The following is a 15,859-nucleotide window of genomic DNA, read 5'->3' as shown; positions in this document are numbered from 1 at the left end:
ACAGCGCACACGTATGCACAAAGAAAAACTGTCAGGTCACTTGACTGTCACTGACATTAACACCCCCGTGTGCAAGATTTGCGGTTGCCTTAACCTGAACGTCTTTTATGAGATAATGGGCAACACTTGAGGGCCAGGTTAATTTCGGAGGTTTGATACATACAACTGACACTTTGACACAAGCTAAATCACCTTATAACGATGGACTGAGTCTTCTCTATGTTTTTCTATTTTTAATTTGAATGTTGAATGTCATCCAATATAGTTAAAATAAGGTTAGCGAAATATTGACTAAAAAAAACAACGCAATTTTGAAACCGATTGCTGGCAACTTTATTTTGTTACACATATGTCACATCTGACAAAAAAAAAGATCATATTTTATGATTTCTTGCAGTGTCTTATTGTGACCGATGTTCATTCTTCAGCATCCTTTCCCTTTGAAGAAACAGAAAAAAAGAGGAAATAGGTGAATTGAAGTTGAATGTTGTTAGTGAAGTATCAAGAGTTTAGTGTGAGCTTCAACATGGAAGGAAATGAAACAAACATACCCTGGCAAAGTCACGACTCTTGGCTCTCAGCTTGTTGACCTGCGACTCAGCGATGTCGGCACGTTCCTGTGCCTCTTCCATCTCATGTTGAACCTTCCTGTACCTGGTCAAGTGGGTGTTGGCCTGCTCCTCCTAAAAAGCACAACATTCCAAAAGTGCTGTGATGTCATCAGAATGTGAGACACATACACACTAACTGTCCTGCATCTGATAGGTGGCGGGGGGGGGGGGGGGGGGGGGGGTGCTCCACTGGTTGTTCCTATTGTAATGTTGATGAGGTGATACCACAGCAAATAGGGCAATCAGGCCAGTTATTAGTCAGGACAATTCAATTGGAACAATCAGTGGAGCCGCAGGGAGTCGTCCTCTGCTCCCCCCCCCCCAACCTGAGAGCAGGGACCTATCATAGCAGAGTCCGGCACCGCCATGTCTGGACAGTAGGGATATATATATATATAGGGCCGAAACTACCAATAAGACTTTAGTTCCATGATAATCTATATTATCTTAGGTGCGTGTAATTTAACTCATTCACTTCCATTCACAATTTTTTTTTGTGAATTGAAAATATGACGTGGAGTGCCATTCCAGAATTTGTTAGAGTTTGGTTTTTAATGCTTTGGTGTCGATTAAGCGCTGGTGATAGCCTCTGTCAATGTTTTTTTTTCTCTTTTCCACAAGGGGGAAGCATTTGCCTTTTGTTCCAGCTTCAGCTGTTGTTGAAGCCTAATATAAACCAATATGTATTGCATTGTATTTTGGACAGCCGCCCTCATTTTTAGATGATATAACTCCAGACTCATATAATTTACGAATTAAGTCTTTATTTCTGATGAAAGAAGAGAGTCCAAGTATTCTAACGCTGCATTGAATGTGTATGTAGTCCTAAAACTCAATATTCTGTGAGTCCTGAAATTCAAGTGGACACATTTTTGCACGTCTGGCAGTGAATGAGTTCATGTCTTTTTACATTATGATTAAGTTTATTTTCTTGGTTCGGTTTGATTTCACTGATCAGTTTGAAAGAATGACCAAAACCAAGTTATCTCATTCAATAATGATAAATAGAAACATGACACTTGTCCACAAACATTTGCCCAACCCCGGTCAAACATTTCAACTGCACCACTTACAGAGTCCTCACATTGCCTCTTGTAAGCCTTGACTTTCAGCTGCAGCTTATCCACCAGATCCTGGAGTCTGACAATATTCTTCTTGTCCTCTTCCGTCTGTAGGGAGAAGACAAGGTCTAAATTTAAACCCACCGGGACATATAAGAGAAGTTATGTGGCTCAAAGCACGACACATCCACAGTCAGAATATTGACTTCATATTGAACAAAAAACGGTACAGACATTATAACTACACACATTCTCACATCATGTGTTTAATGTATGTCTCAATGTCAAAACGTAGCATATTAATAAACAGGATCCAAGTGGTTATTTATAGGTCAGATATTGCCTTGTGACCGGGAGGTATTTTACGCCCTCTAGAGGTGACAAACGTGTTCTACATGCAGCCTGTACGACTGGAAGAGATTTCTTACCTGATAAGTCAGCTCTTTGACTCGTCGTTCGTATTTGCGGACACCCCTGATAGCTTCAGCGCCTCTTTTCTGCTCGGCCTCCATCTCTGATTCTAGTTCTCTCACCTTTAGTACGAAAAAAGACCGAAATTGGGCAAGACTTTAGGGCAACATTTACTAAAACATCATCTGAAAAACTATATAATGTTTTTGGTTTAATTAATTTTGCTTGACATTCTTAAAGCACGTTTAAATTATTCAGACAGGCACTTAAAGGACAACCGACGTCTCCGGATAAGTTGTGTCCATAATTTGTAAAATGGCTTCAAATGACTTCTATTGAGCGTATTTTACAAAGATTCCACCGCATATAGCTATATTTTACGTTTTAAGACTCGCGCTGAATGTTCAGGAAGTCTTGTTTTTGAGTTGGTGACGAGTCCGTATGTGATGTCACTAAAGGAACGCCCCTGACCGAAAAAAAGACACATTGTAGCAGTCCTTCCATCACGTCAATGTATTTTGCTGTACTTGTTTGGTCTGAAAACGTCATGTTGCACCCAAAAGCCGCCAGAGAGAGCGTCCAAACTCCATGGAAGGAATTTATCAGCCTGTGGAAACGGGCTGATTCTTTCCTCACAGGAGCTGGTCGCCATTTTTTCTGCCTCTTTTCTGGGACGCTATATTGCAGTCCAGATGCCTCAAAATGACACGGAATAAATACTTTAATCGATTGCAAACATGTATGCTTTCCTCTTCAGAACTATTTGAATCATGTTCATAACTGGATGTGTAACACGAAAGCATATTCTCCGAATGTGAAGCCTTGTTTTGATTCTCCAGCAATGCAAGACGTCTTGGTGTGATGTCACAAATTGGGGGCGGGACTTTCTGAAAATGCCCAATTCGCAGCTCCATTTTTTTGCAGATTTCGGACACTAAGTCATTTTTATTGGTGTTTTGCATTTGAATAAAAATATCATACTCCGTGTTTTGGGTATTTCAGATGCTATAAAACATTTTTCTGATGTCAGTTAAGAAACAAAAAAGTGACGTAGGTTCTCCTTTAAAGCACATTAGAAAAGTTTTTGAAAAACAACCACAAAAAAAATTTAATATAAAATAATTATAAAATACTGCGCAGTTGCGGAATGTGTTTTTAGAGGGGCGTGGCTCAGTGCGCTGCCATGTGTCGCAAATTGACCAGTTGGCTCAAACTATGGCGAGACTACACAAAAATGTCTGGGCTTGAACTGTGGCTGACAGGACCTCCCGTGTGAGTGTGCTAATTTTGGTAATGGGCTTGATTTATGAACGCTTTTTCCAAAGCTGAATGTGCTTTTACAACCAAATGTGGAAGCAACCAGTAAGGACTATGTGCCAATAGTTGAGATTAAATTTAGCCTGTTGTGAATATATCCAACCTGAGATCAATTGTACATTTTTTTTTACTTATTTGTATAATGTGCCTGAAAGTGCAGACCGGCTTGCAATGGGGTGCCAGAGTAATACGTATTACAATTCTTTGTAATATTTTTTAAGTGGTGTAAAAAAAAAATGTACAAGTCAACAATACAATTTTGGACTAATAGTCGAAGGGCTGACCTTGAGTTGGTCACATAACAATTTGCCTGTGATGAAACTCTTGAGTTGAGTTATAGTGAGAATTCAAAATGAGTTGATAGCCCACCCTGCCCAAAATCAAAACATATATGCAAATAAAACATCTGAATCTGGGTGGCAGTTGTAATTGAATTATTTCCCCTCACACGCGCATGTTATGGTGTCAATCATTTCAAATTGAAAATGAATATCAACATTACATAACCTACCCTAGCTTCGAGTTTTTGGAGCTGTTTCTTGCCCCCTTTGAGAGCCAGAGTCTCGGCCTCATCCAAACGGTGCTGCAGGTCTTTGACTGTCACTTCCAAGTTCTTCTTCATCCTTTCCAAATGAGAGCTAGTGTCCTGCTCCTTTTTCAGTTCCTCCGCCATCATGGCAGCCTACACATGGCATAGCATGGCATTTTAAGAAGAGTTATATGCAAATGAGCACCAACGTTAGAATTAAATAGGTGTCCAGCTTTACTGTAAATTTAAGACCATTTAGGTATCAATCATTATAATTTCTTTCAATTTTCAATTATTCTGAACAATGTATACAGTATCTGATGACCACATTTTGTACAATAGTTATTGTTGGAATGGCAAAAGTGGAAAATGACAAAGTAAGGTAGTTAGGGTTGGATAGTAATAGAAAACAAACGGCTCTTCTGTTTTTTTCAACACTTTCACAGTTACTCATATCGATGGCCATACAATTTTAATTCTAAAAAAATGATTCTAGCATAAACCCGAACATTGTAATCAACAATCACAACATTGCATATACAGTAAAGTCTCGTTATATCGATATTCAAGGGAGTCCGAAAAATTATCGATATAACCGGGACTATCGATATATCCGACCCTGCTTGCATGTAATTTTCTCTGTGCGTGCATAGAAATAGTATCGATATAACCGGGACTATCGATATATCCGATATCGATATAACGAGACTTTACTGTATCTGCAATGAAAAGGGGGATGAATTTCGCCAAAGACTAAAATGATGCCAACTGTAATTTTTTTAAGACTATGGACACATTAGAAAGAGAAATTATAAGTACACTGTATGACTTAAAAACTGATTCTTACATCAGTAATGGCCTTCTTAGCCTTTTCTTCAGCATTTCTTGCTTCCTGGACAGAATCCTCCACTTCACCCTGAACTTGAATAAGGTCTGCCTCTAGCTTCTTCTTGGTGTTTATAAGATTTGTATTCTGGATAAAAGGAAGCACACAGTGTCTGATTTTTCAACATGTAACGACTTACCGATTTCAACGATAAGTACGATAGTGTGCTTTGTACCTGAGAGTGCAGCAGTGTCACACGTTCGCTGGCATCAATAAGCTCAGCTTCAGCCAATTTGCGGCTTCGGTCCGTCTGCTCCAGAGCAACTCGTAGCTCCTCGATCTCAGCCAGCATCAGGTTGTTCCTGCGCTCCACCATGGCAACCTGTTCCTTCATTTCTGTGTGAGCCCTCAGAGCCTCATCCAGGTGCAGCTGAGCATCCTGGATGGGAGTCAATAATAACGGTCAAGCTTTTGCTGAGCAAACATTATTTTTGTATACAACGCTGGTTCAAAGAGGTGAATCGAGCAAGTTCCCACTGAAGGCGAGAAACCGAAAGCACCACCTGCCACATTTTTTTGCTGGACAAATGTGTTTCCATTTTATCTTGTACCTTCAGTTGTCCCTGGACATTCCTCAGCTGCTTCTGGGCTTCAGCTGCCTGACGGTTGGCATGGCTGAGCTGAATCTCCATCTCATTCAGGTCTCCCTCCATCTTTTTCTTGATTCTCAGGGCATCGTTCCTGCTCCTGATCTCGGCATCCAAAGTGGTCTGCATGGTTTCGATCACACGCTGACTGTTCCTCTTGATCTGCTCCATCTCTTCATCCTTCTCCGCAAGCTTTCTGTCGATTTCGCTCTTGACTTGGGTGAGCTCCAGCTGAATACGAATGATCTTAGATTCTTCGTGCTCCAGTGTGGCCTGTGGTGGTTTCAGAAATTGTTCAGCACCATCAAGATTTCTGACCCTGCTCAAGCTCAAATGCCATTTTGAGTACCTCTGCTTCCTCAAGAGCTGTTTGGATTTCGGCTTTTTCAGTCTCAGCCAGCTTTTTGCCCTTTTCCAGCTCATGAATGGTCTTTGACGACTCTCCAATTTGCTCAGTCAAATCAGTAATTTCCTCTGGTGGGGAAACAAAGAGCAGTCATTTCACAAATTCCTCAAATAATCTGTCAAATGCAATCGTGGTGGTATCTAGCAAAATACAGTAAAGTCTCGTTATATCGATATTCAAGGGAGTCCGAAAAAATATCGATATAACCGGGACTATCGATATATCCGACCCTGTTTGCATGTAATTTTCTCCGTGCGTGCATAGAAATAGTATCGATATAACCGGGACTATCGATATATCCGATATCGATATAACGAGACTTTACTGTAAATAATATTCATAATTCATTCATTTCATAATTTTGCTGCTGTGAAATGTAAATTTCTCCACTGAGAGACTAATAAAGGCAAATCCAATACAATCCAATACAAATCCAATCCAAATAACGAAGAAAAGAGTACAAAATCCCAAAAAATATATCATACGTTGGAGGTTCTTGTTCTCCCTCTTGAGGGTCTCCAGGTGATCCAGAGATTCTTCATAAGAGTTCTTCAGTTTGAACATCTCTGTACTGAGGGAACGGGACTCCTTCAGCGCTCCCTCCAGTTCGGCCTGGCTCTCCTCATATTTCTGCTTCCACTCAGCGAGAATCTAAATGCGTTCAAATCAAAGTGGCGTCTTCAGTCACACTAAACATAAAATCCCTCATATGTTGCATGATCAAGTATAAGCTGACCTTATCAAAGTTCCTCTGCTTCTTGTCAAGTGTGGCGGCAAGGGCATTAGCTCTCTCCACGTCGATCATCAGATCTTCCACTTCACCCAGCAGCCTCTGCTTGGTCTTTTCCAAAGAGGCACATTTTGAATTGACTGCCTCGATGGACTCCTCGGCGTCCTGCAGACGCTGGGCAAGCTTTTTCCTACAAAGGCACATGAGTTGGTTTCATGATGGAGCGCTTTGATCATTGTGATCATTTTTATTCCATTGGCCATGTCTTACTTTGCTTCCTCCAGTTCCTCAGTGCGCTGGATCGCATCCGTCTCGTATTTGGTTCTCCACTGAGCCACCTCACTGTTGGCCTTGGACATAGCTCTCTGTAGCTCAGCTTTGGCCTCTAGCTCCTCCTCATACTGCTCTCGGAGCAGGTCACAGTCGTGACGGGAGGATTGGACTGCGTGGGCCAGGGCGTTCTTCGACTTTTAACAACAAAAATTGATGAATCGGCAAGAAATACTTTACGATAAGTTCAGGACAACATGGCGGCTGTGTACTTTGGTTTCTTCCTCCAAGGCCCTCTTAAGCTCTTCTATCTGATGAATATAGGCTTGCTTGCTCCTTGTAAGCTGGGAAACAAGAGATTCCTTTTCCTCCAGCTGACGACCAATTTCCCCTTGAAGAAGGAAAAACAAGGTTGGACCACTCCAAAAATTTCAAGTGGATGTATTTTGATTTTATATGTATAATATTCCATCTTATTATGGTAGGCTTCTGAACAGAGTTGCTAATCTGCTTTTCATTTTTGATGCAACACTGACCATTGTGTATTGCGTTCCATTTTGACTCACCATTTTCAGTCGTCAGTCTTGCTCTTTGAACATTGATGTCATTAAATTGACGCACGTGCTCTTCATGCCTGCACTTGAATTCACTTAATTGATCTTCCAATGAACGGCACATTTTCTCCAGGTTTCCCTGTGAAAATAAACCAAACGATTAGATGACACGATGGGAATGAACCAATGACCAAAAATTGGTTGTTTGACTCTTCACTATTTCTGAACTTTACTTTGGATTTTGCAATGGCCTCCATGTTGCTGCTGAGGTCATCGATCTCCATCTTATATTCACTCTTCTCCTTCTCCAGTTTCTGTTTGACGCGCTGAAGGTTATCAATCTGCTCCCCGAGCTCGGCCACGCTGTCGGCCTGCTTCTTGCGGAGAGCCGCGGCGGTGGCCTCGTGCTGCAGAGTTGACTCTTCCAGGTCGCGGCGCAGCCTCTGGAACTCGGCCTCGCGTTTTTTGTTCATCTCGATCTGGACCGAGGTGGCCCCTCCGGCCTCTTCGAGTCGCTCACTGATCTCCTCAAGTTCCCTGGCGAGATCAGACCTCTGCTTCTCTACCTTGGCGCGAGCAGCCCGTTCGGCTTCAATCTCCTCCTCCAACTCCTCAATACGGGCCTGTAATTGGATTTGAATGATTACTTGTGTGTGACAAGGTCACAAACTCCGATGGAAGGCACCAAATCCTTCCCACTGAAGCAATTGACCTGCAGTTCTTTTATTTTCTTATGAAGCTGAATCCCGACTGTTTGTTCATCCTCGATCTTGCCAAGAAGTTGGCTCATCTCAAAGTCCCTCCTAAAAACACATTTTAAATTAGTTTGAAACAATATGAGAAAGTCAGTTTAGTGATTCTCACTTCTTGATTTTCTCTTCAGACTGCTGCTTGTCATTTTCGAGATCCATGATGGTTTCGTGGGCCAGTTTCAGATCTCCTTCCAGCTTCCTCTTAGAGCGCTCAAGATCCATGCGGAGCTTCTTTTCTTGCTCCAGAGATCCTTCGAGCTAACAAGTTCATATGTTGTGTCAACAACAAGCTTGAAGAATTTTTTTACACTGCAACTTGAAACATACACTTTAATGCGCATTTAATATGAAAACATTTCTCACATCATCCACTTGTTGTTCCAGCTTGGAATTAGCCTTCGTCAGAGTGTTGACTTTGTCTTCCTCTGCTTGAAGGTCATCCAGGGTCTGTTGATGGGCCTCTTGAAGGGCTTTCCTCTCCTTGGACAACTTGGCTATGGTCTCGTCTTGAGCAGCCATCTCCTCGACCAGGTTTTTCACCTAGAAAAAACACGGTTTATCTGGATTTAGTGATTTGCGAAGAGTGGAGACTCCATTTCAGACAAATTAGACACCAACCTTGTTCTCTGTGGCATGCTTCTCCTTCTCAACTTTAGCCAGGGTAAGTTCCAAGTCATCGATATCTTTCTTCAACTCAGAGCACTCGTCCTCCAGCTTCCTCTTCTTGGCTGTAAGTTCAGCGTTCACCTCTTCCTCATCCTCCAGTCTCTCAGAAGCCTCTTTGACCTTTGCCTCAAGCTGGATCTTGGCTTTGATGAGCCCCTCGCACCTTTCTTCTGCGTCAGCAAGGGTTTCGCTGTCCTGGAATTACGATGAAATAAAATTTAAAAAATCGACATTTCTGTCCTCTATGAATGCATCCCCTCCTAATTCACATACAGACTGAATCTGGAGCTGCAAGTCGTTCTTCTCCTGTAGGAGGGAAACCATCTTCTCCTCCAGTTCCTTCTTCTTGACCAAGGCCTTGGAGAGATCCTCTTTGGTTTTCTCAAAGTCCTCTTTCATTTGGGCCATCTCCTTTTCAGTCTCTGCACTCTTCAGCAGAGGCTTGATCTTGAAATAGATCTTCATCCATGGCCAGTGTTTGACATTCATGAATGAGCGGATGTTGTACTGGATGGAGTAAATAGATTCTCTGCCAACGGAGAATAATAAATCATATTTACATGTTAGTGTTTTTGAAATATGAGGGAGCTAAGGATCGCAATTTCGAGGGGGAAAACCTCTCAACCTCTGAGAATATCCATACATTCATTGAAATCAAGTGCATCATATACCTCCTCTCCATCATCTTAGCGAATTCACGTCTCATGACGTAGCCTCTGCACAGAGCCTGAGTCATGGTCACAAGTTCAACCAGTTTTTCATCTCTCATCTCCTCCAGCGTACCCAGCAGTCCAGCCTTGAAGAACACCTGTTGAGTGGTTTATAGATTTAGATTTCGTTATGTCTTAAACTACAAAAATATTTAATCATACTGAAAAAGTTCTGCTAAGTGAGCATAGCTCACCTTGGTGTGGCCAAACTTGTACTGTGAGTGATCAACATTGATGGAGCCCAAAAGTTTCTCCGAGGCCTTCTTGTTGTCGATGAAATGACCCTCGGGAATGACGCTAGCATTCAATACTTTGTATCTGTAAGAATTCAGTGTGTGGGAACAAACAGAAAATGTTAAAAACAATGTAGTTGCACTGTTTTTGGTCCATTGAAAAGCTAAAGTACCTCTGCTTGAAGTCACCGTAGAGGATTCTACTGGGGAAACCTTTCCTACAGATTCTGATGCCCTCCAGCACACCGTTACAGCGCAGCTGGTGGATGACCAGGTGGTTCTCCATCAGACCTTAAAGAGTAAATGTGACGGATATGAAATCCAAAGACGAGTCAATATGGAAGGGCTGTGAGTTGAGTGATGGCAGAAGTTGAGACCCACCTGGCGTTTTTGTCTCATTCGGAATTAAACAGCGCACAAAATGAGGGTGAGTGCTCCTCAAATTGGTCATCAGCTTTCCTAAATTTTCCTGGAGTTGAATGATTTGGCAGTTTAGGGACATTGACTGGATTTCCTTTTCTGAAACTTGGTTACATTTTTTTAAATTGATCTTACCCTGAAGAGGGCTGACACTGTCTGAAATGAACCTCCCTTCTTTTTGCCACCTTTCTTTGGACCTTTAGCATCTGTAAAATATTGAAACATGTCTCAATGCTGATCCTTTTTTACGATTGCATTGTTGCCATTAGAACCTCCTCTGACAAATACAGTAAAGTCTCGTTATATTGATATTCTCGGGAGTCGGAAAAAATATCGATATAACCGGACTATCGATATATCCGATCCTGCTGCATGTAAATTTTCTCCTTGCGTTCATAGAAATAGTATCGTAATAAGCAGTACTTTCGATATAACCGATATCGATATAACGAGACTTTACTGTAGTTGCATCTATTTGATATTCCGAAAACAAGCATCTGACTTCTGGATTACAGAATGGGAAATCGGTACCATCTGTGCTTGCGTGAGATGAATACAGCGAGGCCAGTAGTTTCATGGAGGACTTCTGGAAGAGCTGAACGACTGAGTCATTCAGGGGGTCCTTGTTCTTGTCGAGCCAACCGTTGACGTTGTAGTCGACAGTGCCGGCGTAGTGGATGAGGGCGAAGTGGGCCTCGGCTTTGCCTTTGGTGGGCTTTGGCTTCTGGAAGGGGGCGCTCTTGCCAATATGCTGGTCGTACAGTTTGTTCTTGAAGGTTACATCTGAAGCCTTGGGGAACATGCACTCCTCTTCAAGGATGGAGAAGATGCCCATTGGCTGCAATGACATTGGTCGATGGGTGTTATATCTACTTATTTATTTCAAGGAGAAGCTGTTTTTCGTGTCTACCTTCTCAATAAGCTCAATGCAGGCGGCCAAGTCCATGCCAAAGTCAATGAACTCCCACTCGATTCCTTCTTTCTTGTACTCTTCTTGCTCCAGGACGAACATGTGGTGGTTGAAAAACTGTTGCAGTTTCTCATTGGTGAAGTTGATGCAGAGTTGCTCCAAGCTGTTGAACTAAAAAGGAGATGCAAAGAAAATGGATCAGGTTTTGTTTTTTTCTCTTCTGGGTGAGTAGAAGAGCTTATCTGGTGTGAACGTACATCAAAGATTTCAAATCCAGCAATATCCAAGACACCAATAAAGAAGTTGCGGGGCTGCTTAGTATCGAGCATCTCATTGATTCTGACCACCATCCACAAGAACATTTTCTCATAGACAGATTTGGCAAGGGCCATCACGGCATTGTGAACCTAGAAGTCAAGGAATATCATCACGAAAGCTCCTCGGAAATCATTGTTTGAATGTGACGTCGACATCTCAAAATTACCTGGGGCACAGTTTGACCTTTGACCACCATTTCATTGCCGACCTTGACTCTTGGGTAACACAAAGCCTTGAGCATATCGGCCGAGTTGAGACCCATGAGGTAGGCGATTTTATCGGCCACTGACGAAAACGGAGAGCACAAAAGATTATCATATCGAGTGCCAAAGATCTATTGCGAACATTTGGGTGCACGCCACAGTGCTGCAGACTATGCAAAGAACCCTCTGAAAGACATCCCTTCTAATGCCATCAACATCTATTCAGACACAATGTAACTGTAGAACGTAACAGGAATGAAAAAAACAGTTTCAGCATAGTTGCGGCCAAATGTTTGAACACACCCTTCAACACACTGCAGAAATGACGGTGGACATGCTGCTAATTTTGTGGAAGCCTCAAACTATATTTCACCATCATCTGGACTGAGCTTTGACAAATCCATTCAATTAATTTGTGTCTTCCTTCTTTTATTATAAAATATGAAAGTGATTGATTATGTACAGTCCTGGCGGCCATCTTTACAAAGAATTTGTGTTTTGAGGGTCCTTGCTTGGGTAAACCGTCAACGGTAGACATTTACCCTCAGTGCCATCAGGCTCTGCTTGTTCTTCTCGTGGTTTCTGCTTGAATTTCATATTGCCATGATGCATCACGGCTCCAGTGAGCTTGTAAATGCTTATTTTCTCTTCCGCAGTAAAGCCCAGGATATCAATGGCACTCTGCACAACAAATGACAAAACCGCATGAGTTATCTTTCCTGTACATGATGGAATGCCTTGAGGATGTCTTTGATATCCCAAAAGGGTGCTTCTGCTCGTATCGTGAAGATCTTTGATGCAATATTTATAGGACTCACATCTGTGGCGACAAACTCCTCAACGTCATTTATACTCTTGACAGTAATTTCACCCTGACTGATCATGGGATAGTCGTAAGGGTTGGTGGTGATGAGCAGAGCCTCTGGAAAATATTGGTCATTCTGATTTAGTTCATTGTACACATTTCAGATCGAAGGATCGTCAAAGAACTCAGGTCCAAGTGCCACTAACCTAACAACTCGGGTTTATGTCCCGTTGTGAGTTGGTAGAAGATGTGGTAACTCCTTTCAGCAGACAGCTGGAAAGTCACTCGAGACTTCTCCAGCAGGTCTGCATAACAAGGCAAGAATAAAGCCAGTTCAAAATAGTTCAGTCCCGTCATCAAACAATTTGGACGGTGGATGAAAGAACCTTACATGTTTCAATATCTGCGGAGGCCAACTTTCCCGTTGTTCCAAAATGGATTCGGATGAATTTACCCTACAGGAGAATGAAAGTAGAATATCGAAAGGGGGCCACTAAACTTTTTTCAAAACAGTGTCTATTATATCGAGAAATTATTTTTACGGATAAGAACTTACAAAGCGCGATGAGTTGTCATTCCTCACAGTTTTGGCATTACCATAAGCCTCCAGCAGGGGATTTGCTGCGATGATTTGATCTTCCAGCGAGCCCTGAAAATAACCAGGCATGATTTCAACTTGTATTTTCTACATAGCAAGAATATACACACACACACACACACGCAAAAGATGCTATTACCTGCATTTTGCTTCCAGATTGTTCTTGTTTTTTTCCTCCAGCCACTGCAATTGTTGCAAAGTACTGGATGACACGTTTGGTGTTCACAGTCTTTCCTGCACCGGATTCTCCGCTATAATAAAGATGTTCAGATATAGGATGAGACAAAAGTTGGACAACAGTTTCCATATACAGTAAAGTCTCGTTATATCGATATTCAAGGGAGTCCGAAAAAATATCGATATAACCGGGACTATCGATATATCCGACCCTGTTTGCATGTAATTTTCTCCGTGCGTGCATAGAAATAGTATTGATATAACCGGGACTATCGATATATCCGACCCTGTTTGCATGTAATTTTCTCCGTGCGTGCATAGAAATAGTATCGATATAACCGGGACTATCGATATATCCGATATCGATATAACGAGACTTTACTGTAATTGATGAAAGATGGAATTAGATGAATGAATGTGGGGTTTATACCGCATTGCCCACCCAAATCCCAGCACTTTGACTATCAATGATGACGTTAGCATGTTATTGGTATTTTCCATCCATGTTAGCTCGCGGCTAGTAGGCTGCTCTTAATGCAAGTTGTTCTTTAAAATCCATACGATGATTTTCCTTGTTTTATGCTTAGTTTAAGAGTCAATTTAAATAGTAAATTGCATTGAACAGATGGAAGACTTGTTTATGCCAAACTGCTGCTTATTGTGAAGCGAGTCAAATTGAATTTACTGCCAGCATAAAGTGCTCATAATTTAAGATTGTATTTTCAAGCAAACGCCCAAAATCATCTGAATTATCGCTGATATTTTGAAATCAAAATAAGGTCTTTAAAGCCACTTACGTGATAAGAATGGACTGGTTTTCCCGATCTGTCGAGAGAATGGGGTTTCACAGGTGAATTCAAGAATAACATTGTGCTTTATTGGTTGTACAATCGACATATCCTTGTAAAAGATACTTCTGTCGCATATTATTGCTGTTGGGTTGATACCTCACAAGGCTATAATTTGTAAATTTTCACCAGAAAATCTATGTTTTGGATATACACTACAAGGACTCCACCCGACAGAGACAGACTCTGTCTCTGACATGATGCTAAATGATACCTTGGAGCATGAACTGATAGGCGTTGTCGGAGATGGAGAAGATGTGGGGTGGAGCCTCAATCCTCTTTTTGCCTCTGTATCCTGATACGACAACTGTGTCGTACACTGGGAGCCACTTGTAGGGGTTGACGGTGACACAGAACAACCCTGAGTAGGTCTGTTGAAAGAGAAGGGCTTATTAGCGATGCACACCCTTCAGCAACTCAGGGTGTCAAATAGTTTTGACTCACGTAGATCATCCACGCCGCGTAACGCTCTTTGAGGTTATACAGCACTGCCGGTTCACTGAGGTGGGTCATCATGGCCATGTCCTCAATTTTATCAAACTTGGGTGGATTCATTGGGAAGATGTCATCATCTTTGACGGTGAGATTCTGTCACAGAACAAAAAAAAAGTAAGAAGAATGAAATGAATGAGTATATGAAGGCTTTACATCTTTTTTTTTGAGTCAACCATCTGCTTACCTTCCCACCCTTGATTTCTACCGTGGCTTTGCCTGCTTCTTTTTTCAGCAGTTTGCCCTTCACGTACATCTCAGTGGGTTCAGCAACAAAATAGGCTGTTTTAGCATCAAAGGGAGTATTTTGAGCCTCAAGTCTCTCTCGTTCTGGCTTGCGGAGGTAGATGGCCGCCGGGCCAAAACACTCCATTTCTGGGTCTCCGCTCATGGTGCCTCTGAGTAATAAAAGTAAAAAACACAAATGGATGAATATAATTTATTGATTTATCACTCAAATGTCAAATCATTACGAACGCACCTTTATCCTGCAGTGATGCAGCTGCTTTGTACTACAGATATTCAAGTACTGTAATAGATCAAATCAGAATAAGTTCCAAATAAGTTTTAGGTTGTGAATATTCAATAAATATCTTGACCCCATCTGTCAAAAATTCATTGTAACAGAATCATAAAACACTCACCTTGGTTGGCAGCCTATCAGTCCAAACTTTGGACGAGCCTGAGTGTTGGACTTTTATACTGTTATCTGTGGCCACCAAGGAGGAGCAGCTCTCCAGTTTAGGTCAATGAGCTTGTATTGGAAGAATGGTATCAGATGGCTTCCCCACCTCATCATTGCACCAGTTGTGATGATGAGGTGGGGATGCCATCTGAAAAGAAAACAAACCCCCAAATTCCTCTCTAGGACAAAAAATAAACATAAAACAAAAAATGTGCAACAGTATGAACATTTTTTTCTAAAAAATATTTTTGTCAAACTCATTTAATTCTTTTATGGAATTTTGGAGGTATTTCAGTGTAAATGCAAAGAAAATGTTACAGTGTTGCTTGTAATCGTTAAGTGTTGATAACAGAGGATTTCCATTGTTCACATTGCATTGTTCATTGTGACCACAGAATTGAAGCGCTATCTCATCTAACAGACATTTGGCAGTGACATTGTTTCAGAGCCCCCCACCTCCCGCGTAAAGCGGCCAAAAGCTTGGTTGGAGCTAATTTAAGATCCCATTATGGTACACGATGCTGTTGTGCTTTCTCCCCCAAAGGAAGATGACACCAAAACGACTGCACAAATATTCCCATCTGGAGAGATTAGGTTGCAATAAAATTTGATATTCTAGATGTGTGGATTTTCTATACGATCTTACTGGGATTTAACGCAAATAGCGTCCACAATTCACA

The 15,859-nt window shown here is 41.7% G+C and overlaps 2 protein-coding genes across 6 annotated transcripts in view; one reads left to right on the top strand and one right to left on the bottom strand.

The window, feature by feature from the left end:
- Window positions 1–15,859, top strand: part of LOC148890081 (uncharacterized) — a 36,151-nt gene that overhangs the window by 15,524 nt on the left and 4,768 nt on the right. For 2 of the 5 annotated variants that reach the window (XM_089010144.1, XM_089010145.1), the window contains one exon: window positions 1,787–1,898. The exons of the other annotated variants lie outside the window; for them this stretch is intronic. In XM_089010144.1, coding sequence (XP_088866270.1) covers window positions 1,787–1,898 — 112 coding nt within the window. The remainder of the gene's footprint in view (window positions 1–1,786; window positions 1,899–15,859) is intronic. 5 annotated transcript variants of the gene reach the window in all.
- Window positions 310–15,207, bottom strand: LOC148890082 (myosin heavy chain, fast skeletal muscle-like). The gene is made up of 41 exons (XM_089010133.1): window positions 15,139–15,207; window positions 14,976–15,023; window positions 14,682–14,892; window positions 14,447–14,590; window positions 14,217–14,373; window positions 13,952–13,979; window positions 13,117–13,228; window positions 12,936–13,028; window positions 12,771–12,834; window positions 12,586–12,684; window positions 12,393–12,496; window positions 12,117–12,255; window positions 11,538–11,656; window positions 11,311–11,460; window positions 11,054–11,224; window positions 10,675–10,981; window positions 10,279–10,349; window positions 10,105–10,192; window positions 9,897–10,014; window positions 9,685–9,808; window positions 9,452–9,588; window positions 9,054–9,309; window positions 8,733–8,975; window positions 8,478–8,654; window positions 8,227–8,372; window positions 8,075–8,165; window positions 7,596–7,985; window positions 7,375–7,501; window positions 7,081–7,199; window positions 6,809–7,005; window positions 6,545–6,728; window positions 6,294–6,459; window positions 5,752–5,876; window positions 5,367–5,675; window positions 4,991–5,194; window positions 4,777–4,902; window positions 3,912–4,082; window positions 2,101–2,205; window positions 1,685–1,780; window positions 552–683; window positions 310–438 (listed from the first exon to the last, which is right to left on the bottom strand). Exons 3-41 carry the CDS (start codon window positions 14,883–14,885, stop codon window positions 418–420), a joined length of 5,814 nt encoding a protein of 1,937 aa, XP_088866259.1. The 5' UTR covers window positions 14,886–14,892; window positions 14,976–15,023; window positions 15,139–15,207; the 3' UTR covers window positions 310–417.

This window comes from Hippocampus bargibanti, linkage group LG12 (genome assembly GCF_051943395.1).
Source record: "Hippocampus bargibanti isolate YZ-2025 linkage group LG12, ASM5194339v1, whole genome shotgun sequence".
NCBI lineage: Eukaryota > Metazoa > Chordata > Actinopteri > Syngnathiformes > Syngnathidae > Hippocampus > Hippocampus bargibanti.
This window is presented reverse-complemented; position numbering and strand designations above follow the sequence as displayed.

Coding starts and splice junctions, on each gene's coding strand:
- LOC148890082 (XM_089010133.1), bottom strand. CDS start 14,885: ATGAGCGGAGACCCAGAAATGGAGTGTTTTGGCCCGGCGGCCATCTAC. Junction 5,676..5,751: donor CAGCTCTTGAGGAAGCAGAG/GTACTCAAAATG, acceptor AAACCACCACAG/GCCACACTGGAGCACGAAGA. Junction 5,195..5,366: donor ATGTCCAGGGACAACTGAAG/GTACAAGATAAA, acceptor ACTCCCATCCAG/GATGCTCAGCTGCACCTGGA.